This window comes from Ochotona princeps, chromosome 8 (genome assembly GCF_030435755.1).
Source record: "Ochotona princeps isolate mOchPri1 chromosome 8, mOchPri1.hap1, whole genome shotgun sequence".
Taxonomy (NCBI): Eukaryota; Metazoa; Chordata; class Mammalia; order Lagomorpha; family Ochotonidae; genus Ochotona; species Ochotona princeps.
The window spans coordinates 45,394,765-45,411,474 of NC_080839.1; the positions used below are offsets into that span (position 1 = coordinate 45,394,765).

General features: G+C 53.8%; 1 protein-coding gene across 8 annotated transcripts in view; it reads left to right on the forward strand.

The window, feature by feature from the left end:
- DYSF (dysferlin) overlaps window positions 1-16,710 on the forward strand; it is a 176,520-nt gene that overhangs the window by 42,352 nt on the left and 117,458 nt on the right. For 4 of the 8 annotated variants that reach the window (XM_058667950.1, XM_058667952.1, XM_058667949.1 and 1 more), the window contains exons 5-14: window positions 3,938-4,052; window positions 5,116-5,208; window positions 5,581-5,792; window positions 6,759-6,887; window positions 7,192-7,254; window positions 7,823-7,873; window positions 9,616-9,646; window positions 10,100-10,215; window positions 10,565-10,691; window positions 11,194-11,297. In XM_058667950.1, coding sequence (XP_058523933.1) covers window positions 3,938-4,052; window positions 5,116-5,208; window positions 5,581-5,792; window positions 6,759-6,887; window positions 7,192-7,254; window positions 7,823-7,873; window positions 9,616-9,646; window positions 10,100-10,215; window positions 10,565-10,691; window positions 11,194-11,297 — 1,041 coding nt within the window. The remainder of the gene's footprint in view (window positions 1-3,937; window positions 4,053-5,115; window positions 5,209-5,580; window positions 5,793-6,758; window positions 6,888-7,191; window positions 7,255-7,822; window positions 7,874-9,615; window positions 9,647-10,099; window positions 10,216-10,564; window positions 10,692-11,193; window positions 11,298-16,710) is intronic. The other 4 variants (XM_058667954.1, XM_058667956.1, XM_058667953.1 and 1 more) reach the window with 1 other exon arrangement.

Consider the following 16,710-nt stretch of genomic DNA (forward strand, 5'->3'; position numbering starts at 1 on the left):
TCCTCTGCACTCCCAATTTAGTTTGCCTCCCAGGTCACTGAGGCCCAAGCTGGCCAGGTTGCTTCCTGGGTGGGGAGAGGCTGCTTCCCAGGAGAACCCTTCCCTTCTGCAAGCAGCTGGCGAGGAAGGTACTGTGGGTCAGGGGATCCAGTAGTGCTTTCCCATGGTGTCTCAGGGAGGGGGTAGCCCACTTGGCCCCTGTGCCCCGATGTCCCTAGTCACTGAGAACAGAGCCTGGTGGTGAGCCAGGGCAACGCCGATGAGTCCCAGAGCTTCTGCCAGCAACGTGAGCATCTGTAGCCATCACTATACCTGCTCAGAGCTCACCTTCCAGCAACAGCCTCTGAGGGGCCTGAGGGAAGGAAAGGAAGGCCCAGGCACACCAGGCCTCGCTGTCCAGCCCGAGCATGTGTTGGAGAGAAGTGTTTGTTCTTGGGGAGCTCAGGGATGCAGTTCTCCCTCTACAAGGTCCACAGGAGGCCAGAGGACCCTTGAAAGTGTGGGAAGAGTTGGGACTGGGAGGCTCTGCTTTTGCTTTTGTTTCCTGAGTTTCTCTGCTCCCCTACTGTGGAGGGCAGGCAGCAGCCCCCAGAGTCCTGTGGGTGTTGTTAACTGGGGACCCCGAGATGGTAGATACGGTCAGCAGAGGCTGTACGGTCTGGGGTGGACATCTGATTGACAGTGGCCTTGCAGTAGGATAACCTGCTGTGATGCAATGGCTGGGCATGGGGGAAGTGGGCTACTGGATGGGTTCCTTGATGTGGGGAGGGCCCCTGGGGGCTCAAGCCCTAGCACACGTGGTCTGGGAATATACAGGGAATGCACATCCATGCTGGAGGTGGGGCACCTCAGCTGTCGGCAGAAGGGGGTTGGGGCTGGGTTTTGACATCATGGTGAAGGTGGAAAGTCCTGACCCTGGGTGGGAGCTGCAGATAAGCCCTCTTATCCCTGGAAGTCCTGGATGGGGCTAGACGGCTCTGGCAAGCACCAGCTCTGTAGCTGATGCTCTGGGAGCCTGCCCCCTGGTGGTGAGCTCTGTTCTAGGCTCCCCAGCTCGAGATTGCTTGTAGGCAGAGCTGTGTGCTGGTGGCTCAGTGGGTGGCAGTGCCTGCTCTTCAGGAGGTTGGTGTGGAGCTGTGGTGTGGAGCACCTGGTGCTGAGGGAACCCCAGGAAGGGCTGCCTGGACAGTTTGCACTGCTCAGGGCCACCTCTATCAGGAGCTAGGGACAGGGAGAGGACAGGCAGGCTGAGCTCCTAGGAAAAGAAGCACAGCTTTTCAAGGGGGCCTGTTTGCAGTGTTAGGCCCCCCCCCCCCCCCCGCAACCAGGGCGTGGCCCCGCCTAGTGGAGCTTCATTGCTCCCACACTCCAATATCTTGCCCTGTTTATTTCCACTTTTCCCCCCTAGCCTGCTCTGTAATTTATATATTTATGTATTTGCACATTTCATTGATCAAATATTTATTTACTTATTTGAAAGGTGGAGTTGCAGAGAGAGGGAGAGGCAGAGGAAAAGAGATATTCCTTCTGCCGGTTCACTCCCCAATGACCTCAACAACCTGGGCTGGGCCAAGCCCAAGCCAAGAAACTTGGAACTCCATCTGGGTTTTCCTCACAGGTAGCCGTGCCCAAGCACATGGCTGTCTGCTGCTGCCTTTGCAGGTGCATTAGCAAGGAGCTGGATGGGAAGTGGAGCAGCTGGGCCTTGAACCAGCACTCATGGGATGCTGACATCACAGACAGTGGCTTAATGTGCTGTGCCACTATGCTGACCCCCATATTTTATTTTTTTCATTTGCCTATTAATTTTTTTTAGTCTCTTCTGCCAAGACATTAGCTTCATGGGGACAGGAGTCTTTATTTTGTTCCTGGAGGCATCCCCATATCTGGCCCCTGGCAGGTGCCTGACGCGTACTTGTGTTTGTGGAGGATTCGTGCGTGGCTGGGTCAGGCCAGATGTGTCAGGCAGGGCTTCCGGGGCTGTACTGTCAGATGCCAGCCTGACTCAGGCCAAGCAAAACAAATGCTCCCATAGGACCGGGCTCACGGGCGGCCACCATGCTCGGTTTTATTCCCTGCTGTGGCTGTCTTGAAATTCCTCATGTTTGAATAAGAGACTCTGCTTTCCTTTTTACACTGGGCCTGCAGGTGGTACAGCGGGTGCTAATGGCATGCCGCTCCTGGACGCTGGGTTGGGACTTGTCTCCAGGAGGCAGGATGGCTAGAGCAGAAGTGGATTTCTGGGATTTTTAAAACTTCTGTTTTGGAATCACTGAAGATTCAGAGAAAATTCGCCAAGAGTAGGATGAAGAATATTGGGTCTTATACTAGGTGGGACTCAGTTGCCCAGCCAGCCCCTGGCCGTTATCCTCACCATTAGATGTGTTTCTGAGAGAAAGGACAGCCTCTCACATAGTTGTAGCTTTCAGATGAGGATGCGGACCCAGACATGGCTCTCCCTCAGCCCCGGCCTGACACTCCAGGCTTCCTAATGACGAAAGGCCCCAGAGAAGAGCTGTTGGGGCTCTTGAGCGTCCTTGCATCTGGGCTAGCTTCCAGTCTTTCTTTGGCTTTTTAAATCTTGTGTCATTTTTGGAAGTTCAGGCCAGTTCTTGAGTAGCATGGCCCTCAGCTCGGGTTTGTCTGATGTTTCCCTGGGATATGGTTGCTGAGAACACAAAGGATGACCTCACTGCCCTCAGTGGCATGACTGGCAATTGTTTCATGGCTTCACTGTCCCCTGGAAAACTGGCTGTGATGGGCTGGCATTCATTGGAACCCCTGCCCGCCGTTCCTATCCACTCCCTTTCATTTCTTGTCTGGGCTGCTGGAATTGACAGCGCGCAGGCCGTCGCTGTGCAAGTGGCGACACCTGGTGGTAGCTGCGAACCCTGAAAGGCCGCTTGTGGCGAGCTCTGGAACTCAAGTTCCCAGCCCTGGCTTTGCTGTCCCTGTCCCCCTGCAGGCTTGTCAGCAGGGCTCGAATCCGAGAGATGGACACTTTGGAGGTCTTCAGGACCTTTGAGTGCAGAGACCAGGTCGACTGCGCGGGTCTTGGGACGTCTCCAGTCCAGCTGAGGAGCGCCACGGGCTGTGCTCTGTTGGAGTGGAAGGTGTTGCATCCTTCCTGCTGACTTGGCTGCTGAGGCCTGGGGAATGCTTACTTTGCAACATGAAGCCACAGCCATCAACTGTTTCCTTGAAGACTGAGGGGGTTCTGGGCTGCTGGCTTTATCTTGAGTTATTTTCCTTCTGTAAGGTTTTTGGACTTTGCAAGATTTCTTAAGTGTGTGTCAGTTCAGTCTTAAAAAAGAAAAAAAAGAAAAAGCTATTGGGCTGCAGGAATTGGACTTCTTCCTGGGGTGCAGCAGGTCTCAGGATGTGGGTGGGGAGGGAGCCCAATGAATGGGTTGACCTCACCCTGTCGCCTTGGCTGACGACGGAGCTGGGTAAGGTGAGTGGTGCCCAAGACCTTCCCAGCACTGCCTACAGACCTGGCAGAGCAGACTGTGGCAAAGCCCTCTGCAGAGCGGCAGAGGAAGGCTGAACAGCACGGCCAAGGGACTTTGTCCCGGAGTTGGGCTGAGGCTGAGAGTTGAGGGATCTTGCAGGAGAGGCTGGGTCCTTGCTTCATTGCTACTGCAAGCTCCTTCAATTGATTTTTTGTTTTTTTTTGCTGTTACCATTCTATTTTCACAGGTGAGGGTGCTAGGGTCCTGGGAGGTTTCAGAGCTTGCCCAAGGTTGTGTGGCTCCTGTGTGGCGGGGCCTGAGCCCAGATGCTCCTAGCCAGCTGCCTGTGTGCAGGGGTCCCTGGGGGTGGCCTTGCCACAGCCTCCTCCAGACCTCAGCAGAGCCACATTCCTTAGGGACAGGAGGGATGCAGATGGTACCCGGAGCCTGTGTGCTGACTTGCCACCCACTTCTGTCTCTTCCAGGCCTCACTGGTGCTGCAGGTGTCCTACACGCCTCTCCCTGGAGCAGTACCCCTGTTCCCACCCGCCACGCCTCTGGAGCCCTCTCCAACCCTGCTGGATTCGGATGCACTGGCTGGTGAGGGGCCCACCGCTGGCCAGGCAGCCAGGGACAGGGTGCTGCCTCTCTCTTAAGGGCCCCGGGGGATAGTGAGGATCCCCCCACCCAGCTGCCTGGGGAAGGGGCCGTACTTGGGGATGGGGGTGGGTAGCACTGTGCATTGTCCAGCTCCCAGATGGGTGTACAGTGCAGGGTCTGCCCCAGGCCACAGCAAAGGCCTCATCCCAGAGCCCATTGTTTGCTAGCCCTAGCTCCCAGCAGGACCTCAATGCCGGCCTGGGTGAAAAAGAGAGAGCATTTCTGAATGAGAGAGAGCGGGGTTGAAGCCAGAGGGTGTGAGTTCCTGTCTTAGTTGACACTGAGGAACAGCTATGTGACTTTGAGCCATTTTCCCTCTCTGGGCTGATGGATAACCACATTGCCTGTGAAGTGGGCAGACTGGTTAGCTGAGTCCTGTGCGTGTCTCAGCTCTTTTCCTTCACCTCTGCCAGGCTTGCCTAGCAAGGACCCGTGCTGAGGTGGCTGGCTTGCCAGTGGTGGCATCTAGGGAGGGGGACAGGATGCTACACAGATGGGAGAGATCCGGGAGCTTTCTTCATGATCAAGACACAAGCCCAGAGGTTGCTGTCGGCTGTGCCCAGAGCAAGTCCCGGGGCCTTAGCCCCGTGTGAGGCTCAATGGCCAGAGAGGTGGAGAGGACCTTCTTGGGGCTCAGCACTGTCCTTGCTTGGAGATGGGAGACAGCTCTGAACCCTCGTAACCCACCTGGCCCCAGGCTGCACCAGAGCTGGAGTTGCCTTGGGGAGGCAGAAGACGGTCATCTCTGGGCCTGAGGGTGGGGCGGGCAGAGGGCCCCCAGATGCTCTGAGAACACACAGAGATCCACTCAGAGTGGGGTCTCCCTGCCCTGCCTGGAAGGTGGCAAGAAGGGCCAACCCCCTGAGATTTGGCAGCCCTGTCTGAGCCCGGCCCCCAGCTGCCCCAGGTGGCGGGAGCAGGGATGGGTTCAGCATCTCCTGGCTGGCACTCTCACTGCTGTTCTTCCCGTCCCTCCTGGGGCTGTGCCCTAATCACATGCCAGGCGGGGGACAGAGCCGGGCCGAGACTTGGTCCCTGCTCAGTGACAGCACGGTGGACACGGGATACTCTGGAAAGAAGTGGCTGCCCCCCACGGGTGAGACACGGGCCAGGGAGGTCCTCACCTCACCTCCTGCTACCTGTAACTGTCTTTCTTGCTGTGACCACCCACTCACCGGAGTAGGACAAGGAGGCTAGAGGGCTCATCCTGTAGGATGCGGGGACCGGGGCGGGCTAGGCCATTCTCTCATCTTCCTGTTCACTAACTGGCCTGACTGCCATTGAGATTCACCATCTGTAAGCTCCTCCTCTCTCTGCTTCATCCATCCCAGCTCTCAGTAGGGAAGGGTGGGAACAGGCAAGTGGGGCCCAAGCCTTGAGGAGCCCAGGCCACTGGGTTGATGCATCCCTACAGGCAGGGCTGGCCCCCTTCCACCCCCCAGCACTCACTAGGGTCTTGTCCTTCCAGATACAGGAGGAGAGGAGGAACCGGAGGACCAGGGGCTCACAGGGGATGAGGCAGAGCCATTTCTAGATACCAGTGGTGTGCCAGGTCCGGGGGCTCCCTCCACCCCAAAGAAGCCACCATCTCATCCTCCCCCCTACCACCCTGGGAGTAAGAGAGCCAGGAGCACGCCGGCACCCAGAAAGCTGCAGTTGGATAAACCGCAGGACTTCCAGGTGATCTGCCCACCATGGGGGAAAATGTGCCTGGACCCCAAGGGTCCTCCAAGTAGGGCCTCCGCTTCCCTGGGGACCTGGGTAGCCCTGACCTGGAATTGAAGGCTTGCTTGCCCTGCCTGAAAGGTGTCCGGCCTCTGCCCAGTCCCCAAAAAGGAAACAAGAAAGCACTCAGGTCCCAGCAGAGGCTCTGCCTCTCCATCTGTGTGTCTCATGATGGGCACACCAGTGTGGTTGGGTCCCTGGGGTTAGGGGAGCAATGTCAAATTTCTGGCCCCACACAGACCTGTGATGTCAGGATCTACAATTAAAAATTTTGTTTTTTCTCCAGGTTGGTGCTGTGGTATAGTAGGCTGGACTTCTGTCTGTGGTGCCAGCATTCTGTGTGGGCATTGATTTGAGTCTTGGCTGCTCCAGCTCCTTGTTTATGGCCTGGGAAAGCAGCAGAGGATAGCTCAAGTCTTTAGGTTCCTGCACCCATGTGGGAGACCCAGAGGAGGCTCTTGGGCTCCTGGCTTTGGACCAGCCCTGCCCTGGCCATTGTAGCCATTTGGGGAGTGAACCAGTGGAAGGAAGATTTCTGCCTTTTTCTTCTCTCTGTATAGCTCTGCCCTTCAAAAGAGAAATAAAATAAGTTTTAAAATAGATTTCCTTTTATTTCTTTGAAAGTCAGAGGGACAGAGACAGACAGATCTTCCATCTGCTGGTTAGCCCCCCCCCGCCCCCCAAATGCTTGTAGCAGCCATGTCTGGGCCTGGCGGAAGCCAGGAGCCTGGCGCTCCATTCAGGTCCCCCATGTGACTGGCAGAGATCCAGCTGCCTGAACCATCACCTGTGCTTCCCAGGCTTTGTCTTAGCAGGAAGCTGGATGGGAAGTGGAGTAGGCGGTACCCCAGCCAGGTCCCTTCCCTCCTGCCCATCCAGTCCTTACACCTTCTTTTGGCTCATGCAGCTGTTGGCTTTCAGATCAGGGTGCAGGTGATTGAAGGGCGCCAGCTGCCGGGGGTGAACATCAAGCCTGTGGTCAAGGTCACGGCCGCTGGACAGACCAAGCGGACACGGATCCATAAGGGGAACAGTCCACTCTTCAATGAGGTGGGAAACGCTGGGCACTGGGGCTAGAACTGGGTGGGCACCCCAGCCTGGGGCCCTGAACGTTTATACAGGGCATATACGGTGGGGTGCAGCATGTGCCTGGTCCTGCGTCAGTGACCTCAGGCTCCAGCCCTGGGCCTCTGCTGCTCCACATCTCTGTTGTCCAATAACGAGGGCATGCCAGGCGCCTGGCCCTAGGATGACCAGTCCTGGAGGACTTGGGTGCTGGAGGGCCCTGGCTTACCCTAACCAGTGAGCTGAGCAAGTGCTAACTGGAGTGTCTCCCTTGGCTCTTGGCCCACAGACTCTTTTCTTCAATCTGTTCGACTCTCCCGCGGAGCTGTTCAACGAGCCCATCTTTGTCACGGTAGGTCCTGCTGCAGGCTATGTGGGAGCACATACGTGTCTGTGCACATGTGCACGTGTGTGACTTCCTGCACATGTCTACCAGGGTGCAGGTCAGTGTGGGAAGGTGCATGGCACCTGGCAGGTATCGAGCCAGCCACAGTAGGCTCTGTGGGTCCTGGCTTCCTTCTGAGACCCCTGCTGGCTCATCATCCCCAGGGGCTTCAGGTCAGGGTCCTGAAACCTCTTGGTACAATGGCCACTATGGGTTTCATCTTGTCTTATCATTTGCTTGTGTGATGCATGCCTCTGGCCAAGGGTTTTCTTTCTTTGTGGGCCTTGGGACGTGAAAGGCAGTGTAGTCTAGTGGTTACTGTGTGGACTCTGGAGCTGGAATGAATGGATTCTAGGCCTGCCCATGCCCCATGGGGATTGTGTGGTTCTGTGCCTGGTCCAGTGGGACTGAACTGAGGTCCATGGGAAGGTTACACTTAGAAAATCCTGGGAGGGAGCATTACAGGTTGGCAGTGACTGGGTTGGACACTGTCTATCCTGGCTTCTCTTGGGTTGTAAATGAGCTTTCCATGCAGGTGGTGGACTCGCGCTCCCTCAGGACTGATGCACTCATTGGGGAGTTTCGGGTGAGTTCCCTTCTCTGCTGAGGTGCGGTCAGTGCTAACCTGTTCGTGTTGGCCTCCGCTCACGGGTTGGTAGCAGGAACCGGCGCTCGGGGCAGCCTGGGTCTTGTCCGGGCTGGGCAAGCTCAGTTGCAGAAATGCAGCCCTACACACAGCCTCCCCACCAGCCCAGAGAGGCTGTGCGCCTGCCAGTGGAGAAGGAAGGGGGTGCAGGCCTCGGGGGAGAGAGGGGTGGGTCTCAGGCAGTGCCCTAAGGGGTGCAAGGACACAGAGGCGTCCCCTGGTGCACGGGGCCTTCAAGGCGGCTCACCTCCCAATTCTGGCCATCCAGGCCTGGTGGGACCTGGTGCTTGTCCCCTGACCCCACCTTTGCTGTGGGCCAGCAGTGGAGTACCAAGGAGGCACAGGGCTGTGGGGAGAGGCAGGCCCACCCTGGCCTGTTCCTGTGTCTCACACGGTCCTGAAGTGAACAGGCCATATTGGAGAATCGAGAGCTGGCTGCTCAGAGGCTGCAGGTAAATTGCAGGAAGCAGAGGTAACTACAGTCGCACAGAGTAACACGACCTGCCCAGCAGTTCACAGTTTAGTGCCTTTCTCATTGCTTTCCTCTTTTTAGAAAACAAAGGAGCAGGATGATTTTGAAACCCCAAATCCCAGCTCTGGGAAGTAGTCCTTCGCTGCCCGTTTTCCTGGAGACACTTTTTTTTATTTTTAAGGGAATGTGTTTGAGTCTGCAGTATTGTATAATGAAATCTGAATTATGGTTTGATTCTCTAACTTTTACATTCTTGTTCTGAGAGTCCAAGAGTTAAGGTATTTATCCTGCACAGCAAGTTAAGCTGTTGCTCAAGACACTGGCAGTCTCGGCTGCTCCTCTTCCGAGCCAGCTGCCTGCTAATGGACTGGAAAAAGCAGGGGAAGGTGGCTCAAGCACTTGAGCCCCTGGTACCTGGGAGAGAGACCTGGGTGGGGTTCGAGCTCCTGGTTGTGGCCTGGCCCAGCTCTGGCCATTCCGGGCATCTGGGGCAGGAACCAGCAGATGCCAGATTTCTTCCTCCCTCTTTCATTGTAACTCTGCCTTTCAAATAAATAAACATGAAAGATAAGACTTTATGCTTCAGAGCCACATTAGGTTCATAGCAAGATGAGCGGCAAGTACAGGAAGTTCCTGTATCTCCCCTGCCCCAGCTCCTGCAGCCCCCTTTGCCAGCAGCACTTCGCTACTCTGTGCTTTTGCCATAGAATGTGTCAGAACCAGAAAGGATAAAACATCCCATTAGAATGAATCTGAGCTGCAGTCCAGACATAGCACCGTTACTGTGTTCTTGGGCAGGCTGGAGCCTCTCTAATCAGAACCTGCAATCTAAGATGTCCTGAGACCTGCAACTTTTTAAAACGTCAGCTTCCTGCCTGAGAAATTCTGCATGTTAGATTTTTTGGGATACGGAGGCACAGCTGGTGGCCACTTTGCACATTTCCTGCAATCTGAACAGCTCTGGTCCCACGTGTTTGGGGTCAGTGGCCTCCCCCATATGTGCTTTTCTGAGCATCCTTCTGTAGCTGTGACTGTGGGCTTGAGGTCACTGTGGATGCTGTCTCTGCTTGCCCTCCACGTGGGTTCTGGCAGTTACCTGCACCCTCTGTGTCAGAATGTCATGCCCGGCAGGGCTCTTGATGGACTCACACATTGTACCCTGCCTTCTTGACCACCTCCGTGGCTTGAATCTGTGTTTCCTCTCTTTCAGATGGACGTGGGCACTGTCTACAGAGAGCCTCGTGAGTCCTCCCCCATGTCCTTGCACTTGCTCCTGGGGCCACTTGGGGACATCCGTCTCACCCAGGGCCTCTTCTGACACAGCAGGGGGTTAGAAATTGGAGGTGGAGTTTGGTTCTGGAAGGCAAAGCAGGTTTTCATCCTCCACTAAAACAGGCCCTTGGGGAGATGAGCCCCTCATGTGTGTCTCAGTTGGCCCATTCAGGGGTGATTATCTAGAAGGTTCCAGCTGGAGCTTGGAGTCCCCAGAGGTAGGGATGAGCTCAGGTATTCCCCCTGCCTAAGGGAGAAGTGGCCCCAGGCTTGGCCTGTGCATCCCTCACCCACACAGATGCTCGATACACCTGCTAGTTCCCGGCTTTGCTCTGCCCACTGGATGAGTTTCTTTTCTCACTCGGGGCTCCTAAGTGGGACTGTGGGCCTAAGGTCATCATGGAGGACACTGTCTCTTTTAGGACATGCCTATCTCAGGAAGTGGCTGTTGCTTTCTGACCCTGATGACTTCTCTGCGGGTGCCAAGGGCTACCTGAAAGCCAGTGTGTGTGTGCTGGGTCCAGGGGATGAAGCACCCGTGAGTACCTTCCTCCCAGCACCCTGCATGGTATCTGTGTTGGGGACACCCAGCTAAAACCCCAAACACAGAGTTGTTCTGCTGAAGAACCCCTGAGAGTTAGGGGGAGAGTGTGCAGGAAAGTACGTGGAGAGAGCTTTTACTGCGTGTCCATCCAGAAAGAGTCCACGTGATTTTTTCTGTTTGGCCAAAGCAACACGGTTCTCTGTCCATGACCTTGCCCCCTGAATTGGTTGGGCAAGATTACTTCATGTTCTCCTTCCATGTCAGTAAGGGAAGATGTGAACTGGAGGTGGGTAGAGGAGGTGCTCTAAGAAAGGGAAGGAGCCACGTTCTCTTTGCTTCATAGATGGACAGAAAAGACCCCTCTGACGACAGGGAGGACATTGAAGGCAACCTGCTCAGGCCCACAGGGGTGGCCCTGCGAGGAGCCCACTTCTGCCTGAAGCTCTTCCGGGCCGAGGACCTGCCGCAGAGTGAGTGGGTGGGCCCTGGGCTGTGGCCTGGGGTCCTGTCTCAGTTCTCCTTTCTCTTCTCTGCATCCACCCGTGTGTCCCTTACCTGTTGGAGGCCAGGGCTGGCCAGTTCTGCCTTCCCTCTGCAGCCTGGGCATGCCCCAAAGCCTTTCTGGATGCCCCCTGCTCTTACTAGTAGAGGAGTCATCAGAATTCAGTGGAAAGTCATCCATGCCAGTAGAGTCACCAGGACTCCTTTGGCTGCTCTGTGGGTCTGTGTTCCTGGCTCTCCCTGGGGCAGCACCACCTGGGGGTTGCTCAGCTCTCAGGGCTGATCGCACTGCTGTTTCTTCCTGTTGTGGGCATGCGCTCCCCGGGGGCAGAGGTCCAGCCTTGAACCAGCTGCAGTGCCTTCCGGAAGGGCTGTGGGCATGCATGCTGGGCCTTGGTGGGAGGGCACGGTTGGGGTTGGGAGGTGGCCTGGCAGGAGGGCAGATGATGACTGGCACATCCTTCTCCCCAGTGGATGATGCTGTGCTGGACAACGTGAAGCAGATCTTTGGCTTTGACAGCAACAAGAAGAACTTGGTGGACCCCTTCGTGGAGGTCAGCTTTGCGGGGAAAATGGTAAGGAACGCATGGATGGCAGGGCCTCCCCAGGGACAGGTGTCTGTTCCAGCCCTGCTCCACGCAGCCTGGTGTCCCCACATGCACACGTCCATCTGTGGGCTCGCTCTGATGGCCTTGGTCATCCCCTGGCTTTGACTGTCACCTCTCTGCAGAGGACTTCCATAGCTCACCTTAGCCTTGGCCCCCTCCTGTCAGTCCCAGCCCTCTGAACAGCTCCACCTGCTGCCTGCACTTACCCTCAGAGGAGGTCATCTTTGCTCCCTGCTCTGCTCCCGCCTCCCCCAACCCCGCCAGCAAATGGCCTCTGCCTTCAGCAGGAACCCTTGCTAAAGACAGGCACCTCTTTCGTATCAGACTGCCACCCCACTCTTGAGCTCAAACATGTCTTCAAGGCCCAGCTTTCCCTCTGACCTGACAGCTGCTGTCATTTTCCTAGGAACACCACACTCTTCCCCTTCCCCTACCCTCTATCTTCTCATGCTGGACACCACATTTTTGAAGAGTTCTGACTATGTGTGCAAGTTCTGGACTTGTCTGGGTATTTTCTTGTGGTGGTGGTTTGTTCCGTTCTCTGATTTCAGTATTCAGCCCCAGAATTAAGGGCTAAAGACTCCATTAGGTTGGGGCTGGCATTGTGGCATGGTGGGTTTCATAGCTGCCTGTAACACTGGCATCCCATAGGAGCAATGGTTTGAGTCCTGGCTGCTCTGCTTCCAATTTGGCTCCCTGCTAATGCGCCTGGGAAGGCAGTGGAAGGTGGCTCAAGTGCTTGGGTCCTGCTATCCATGTGGGAAACCCAGATGGAGATCTAGGCTCCTGGCTTCAGCCTGACCCAGCTCTTGCTGTTGCAGCCATGTGGGGAGTCAGCCAGTAGACAGAAGATATTTCTTTCTTCGTTTTTCTCTCTATAACCCTGTCCTTCAGATAAATAAGTGGATGCGTTTTTACAAAGACACCTCAAAGGTGATTCTGCATATAGTGTTTTGAATCTGACAGGAAACCCTGAGAGCAGGCCGTCCTTCACTGGCAAGGATGTTCTGCTCAGCCGGCGAAGGCAGTGGCCTCAGGTCTCTCCCTTGGGCATGGCTGCTCCTTTTCAGTGAGCAGGAAACCTGTGGGTGACAGCCTGGCACAGTGGAGCTGTTTCTCAGTGACTTTGTTGGAAGAAGGCGTTTACTTGGAGATGCGCAATGGTGACTTTGCTCACCACCCTCCCTTCCCTGTTAGGAGAACTTGGCTTCCCCTCTGAGTGTGTTCCTCTGGACCTCACTGTCTATGAATGCAGTGCTCAGACCAGCCACTGTTGTGCTGGATGTGGGGCTTGTTCTGTAGCTGGCTCCCAGAGGCTCTTCTCACCGGCTCCTCCATCCGGCACGCGGAGTCGGGAGAAGCAGCATGGCGATGCTTTAGCTCAATCATGTCAGATCCTTACAGATCCTTACCTAAGTGCACTCTAGTCTGCGGTCCGGTCAATGCCCTGTTCCTGGCCTTGGGGAGGACCTGGGCTGGAGTATGAGGCTGGGTACTTTATGCTGCCAGGGTCAGATGGGGAAGCCATGTCCAGAAGTCGATTTTGTTTCTCCCTCCTCCCATGCAAGGTGTTCTGATGGTGCTCCAACTTGTGTCACCTTCACTGCTTGCCTTGGTGGGAAGTCTCGGGGCCCTGAGGGTGCTGCAGGCCAGCGCTGTTGGAAGGGGGGAGACTGAAAGGCAAAGGACTAAATACAGCTGATTGGCAGCCAACTTCAAGCCCCACCTACCAGTGGTCCCCTTGACCAGGCAGTTGGGGAAATGGGAGAATGACCTGGTGGTGAAGGCGTAGCTAAGCCATCTTCTCGACAGCTTCACCTTGTTCAGCTGTGTGTGGTGATCCCTGGGGCCTGCCGGACTTGTCTGTCCTGAGCCGCCACCTTGTAATGTGTTTGGCCCTCAGTGGTGCTCTGCCTCCCCACACCTCCTGCCTCGAGCAGGAAACTTTGCCCACTGTATCCTCATTTATTTATTTATTTATTTTAAATTTATTTTATTGTATTGTTGTTGACAATCTTTAAATAGTTAATCACGGTTAAAAAAAAAAAGGTTCAGGGAGTATAGGGAAGTGGGTAATACTATTATGTCCATATTGTTTCCATCATGTATCTGAGGCAAAGGGGGATATTGAGGGAGAAGCCCCACCCGGTTTCCCGCCCACCCCAAGTCCCGGATGTGGGGCATGCTCTGAGATATTTGCTCAAGTGGTGTTAATAGTTCTCCAGTTATGAATCGCTGCCAGTTTCGCTCGATGGGGTCGTCCACTGATTGATATGGTCCATCATAAGGTCTTCGTTTGCCCCATATTTCGCTGCCAACAAATAGCTGAGATGAATGTTTGACCTGTTCTGTCTTCTGTCTTTTCTTGGTTAGAGTTCTGAGTCCAGCAGTTCAATTGGGGAGATCGCCAAAGAAACTTTGAGGTATTCCCAGACTAGTTTCTTGTATGTTCTTGCAAGCACAGGGCCCGGCACAGTCCATCACCCCAATCAACTGGTGGTTTCAATTGCTGGGTTGTTTCTGTTTTCAGTCCCGAGTTGCACTGGAACCAATGGGTGTTGCAGTCCAGTCTGGTTCTGCCCAGCACATACTTGGCCCTTACATCAACCAGTGGGAGCTGCAGCCTAGTCGGGGCGACCCATAATAACCCCCACCAGGCCCACCCCCTACCCTGATTTGCCAGTATGTGTAACAGTAGACCAGTCTGTCCCCCATCCCATTTGGCTCTTGTACTTGTCAATGGGTATTAAAGCTTAGTTCCATCTGACCAACTCAACCATCCAGCCCTCACAGATGTTGTTGAGTGCCTCTCTGTCTAGCCACCCCAGCCCCCGTCCTAGTTTTCATCCTCATTTAAAGCCCAAGGTTTTCAGCTCTGTGCATCCACCCCAACCTGATCACCTGTCATTCCTATAATGGACACTTGGTGGTGATGTTGTCCAAGATGTGAGCCACAATGTGGCCAAGTTACTAAGGGGCAAGGTGATTGTGTATGTGTGTGTGTGTGTGTGTGTGTCTATGCACATCTGCACAGATTTCTTCACGGTACAGGAGAAGGAAAAAATGGGAAGTTCTTGTAGAACAGGGCAGGAAGTTTGCAAACTTCTTTTCAGAGCGCTGGAATAAAACCCATGAACTATAACAAGTTATTTTGAAAAACAAAGAGGAAAAAATAACCTTATTGTATTTCTATACCCCATGGTACCTTAAATGAACACTGTTAAATTAGCATTTTGGCATATTTACTTCAAGTATGTCTTCTCTGTCTGTAACATTTCCCTGTCTCTCTTCTTCCCATTCCCTGGCGGGGGGTGGGGGGGGGGAAGATTCAGAATACAGTTAATTTTCATTGCCCACGTAATCTGTATTTGGAATCTCCCCACTTGCTGAGAGTGCGGTGTGATTTGCAAATTGGCACTTGAGTCGTTTTTGTGGCCATTTGTGAGCATATGCAGAGTGGGCACCTGTTGTGTGTGAGGCCTGGCGAGGCTGACCAAGAGAGAGACCTCTGCAGCCTCAGTTCTTGTGATCTTGTAAATAAAACCTCTCTCCGTGTGTCTGTGGCATCACTTCCCTAATGTCTGTGTCATTTGCTGGTGTTTTCTGTATTACCACGGGTCCCACGCAGGGTGCTGAGCCGTCTGCTGTTCCTACATGCACGGTTGTGATGTGTCTTAACGGGAGATCAGCTGTGTCCATGGGTTGGGCTCCAGCGAGAGGTGGTGCTGACGGCAGAGCTGCAGGAGTGAACCACAATATGCACACAATAAGGCGTGCTTCCACAGAAGCAGCAGCATAAGGTCACGTGTTGATCTGTTGGCAAAAATGCCGTGACACAGGCTGGCAGGAACTTAACCCTGCTTTCTGCAGGGGTAGTGCTTGATATCACTAAATCAGCATTCACAGTAACCTTATAGATCATACCCAGTATGAAAGGGAAATCGACCCTTTCTGCAGCTTGGCAAGTGTCTTCTTTACTTAATATCAGGTTATTTAAAAACCACTGGGTCTGACGCGGCAGATCCCTTACACGCACCAGGATCCCATATGGGAGCTGATTCATGTCCAGGTTGTCCCGCTTGCCATCCAGCTCCCTGCTTGTGGCCAAGGAAAGCAGTTGAGGACGGCTCAAAGCTTTGGAACCCTGCACCCACATGGGAGACCCAGAGGAGGCTCCAAACTCCTGGCTTCAGATCAGCTCAGCTCCAGCCGTTGTGGCCAGTTGGAGAATGAAGCAGCAGACAGAAGATCTTTCTGTCCTCTGTAAATATAACTTTCCAAAAAAATATTTAAAAAAAACCCCACGAATTCTGAATTAAAGTATAATACTTGCACATTTGTCAGGGGTTTAGCAGAACATGGTAAAACATAACCACAGCATCCACCAACTCCCCCAGGCAGCCAGACTTTCTGTTTATCTGCTGTGTTTAGAGCCTACCAGCTCCTCTGTTCCAGTTTAATGTACAGAAAATAATGTGTCATTATGAGCCATAGTTACCCACAGTCATAGTTACTGTGACACTGAATACCAGAATATACAAATACATTTCTTCTTATCTTATGTGTGTGGTACGTGCGTAGCTTCCATGAAGGAGGAAGCACCTGAGATTTAAGTCCAGGGCATTTCACTTAATGCCCTCAGCTCTATTTCCATCCATTTTGTCAGGATTTCATTCTTTTTGCTAGTTTGGATGACGTTCCTGCATTGTCTGTTTGCAATACCTGCTCACTGATGGATGTGTAAATTGATCCCGTGTCTTGGCCTTGGGAAACAGGGCTGCAATGCATGTAGGAGTATTTTTCTTTCCTACCCAGCAGGGGGTAGCCAGCCCATATGTTGGTATGCCTGTTTTTAGTTTTTTTTTAAAATATATATGTATCATTTTATTTGAAAAGCAGAGATCTTCCATCTGCTGGCTCATGCCTCAGATACTTCAAGTAGGAGCAAGGCCTGGGCCACGTCAAAGCAGGGAGCTAGGTTTCTTCCTTGTGGTTGGCAGGGCCCTAAGTACTTGAGCCGTGCCCTGCTGCCTGCCAGGGTGTGCATTCAGCAGGAGGCTGGATTGGAAGTGGAGGAACACTCTGGTATGAGGTGTCAGCCTTGTAACTGCTACACAAGCACCTTCCCTTGCTCCTGGTGTTTTGAGGAACCTCTATACTCTTTTCCACAAAGGCTGTACTTAACATTCCTACAAAAATGTGGACAGATTCTCCTTTCTCCTTATTCTAGCCAATCTTTTTTTTTTTTTTTCGCCTTTCTGAATGAGATGATACTTCTATTGGCTAAAGGTATTTGGCACTTTTTCATGTGTTGACCACTGGTACTTTTAAAAGAGGATTTATTTGAGAGACCGAATTAGATGCTCCATCCAGTGGTTCA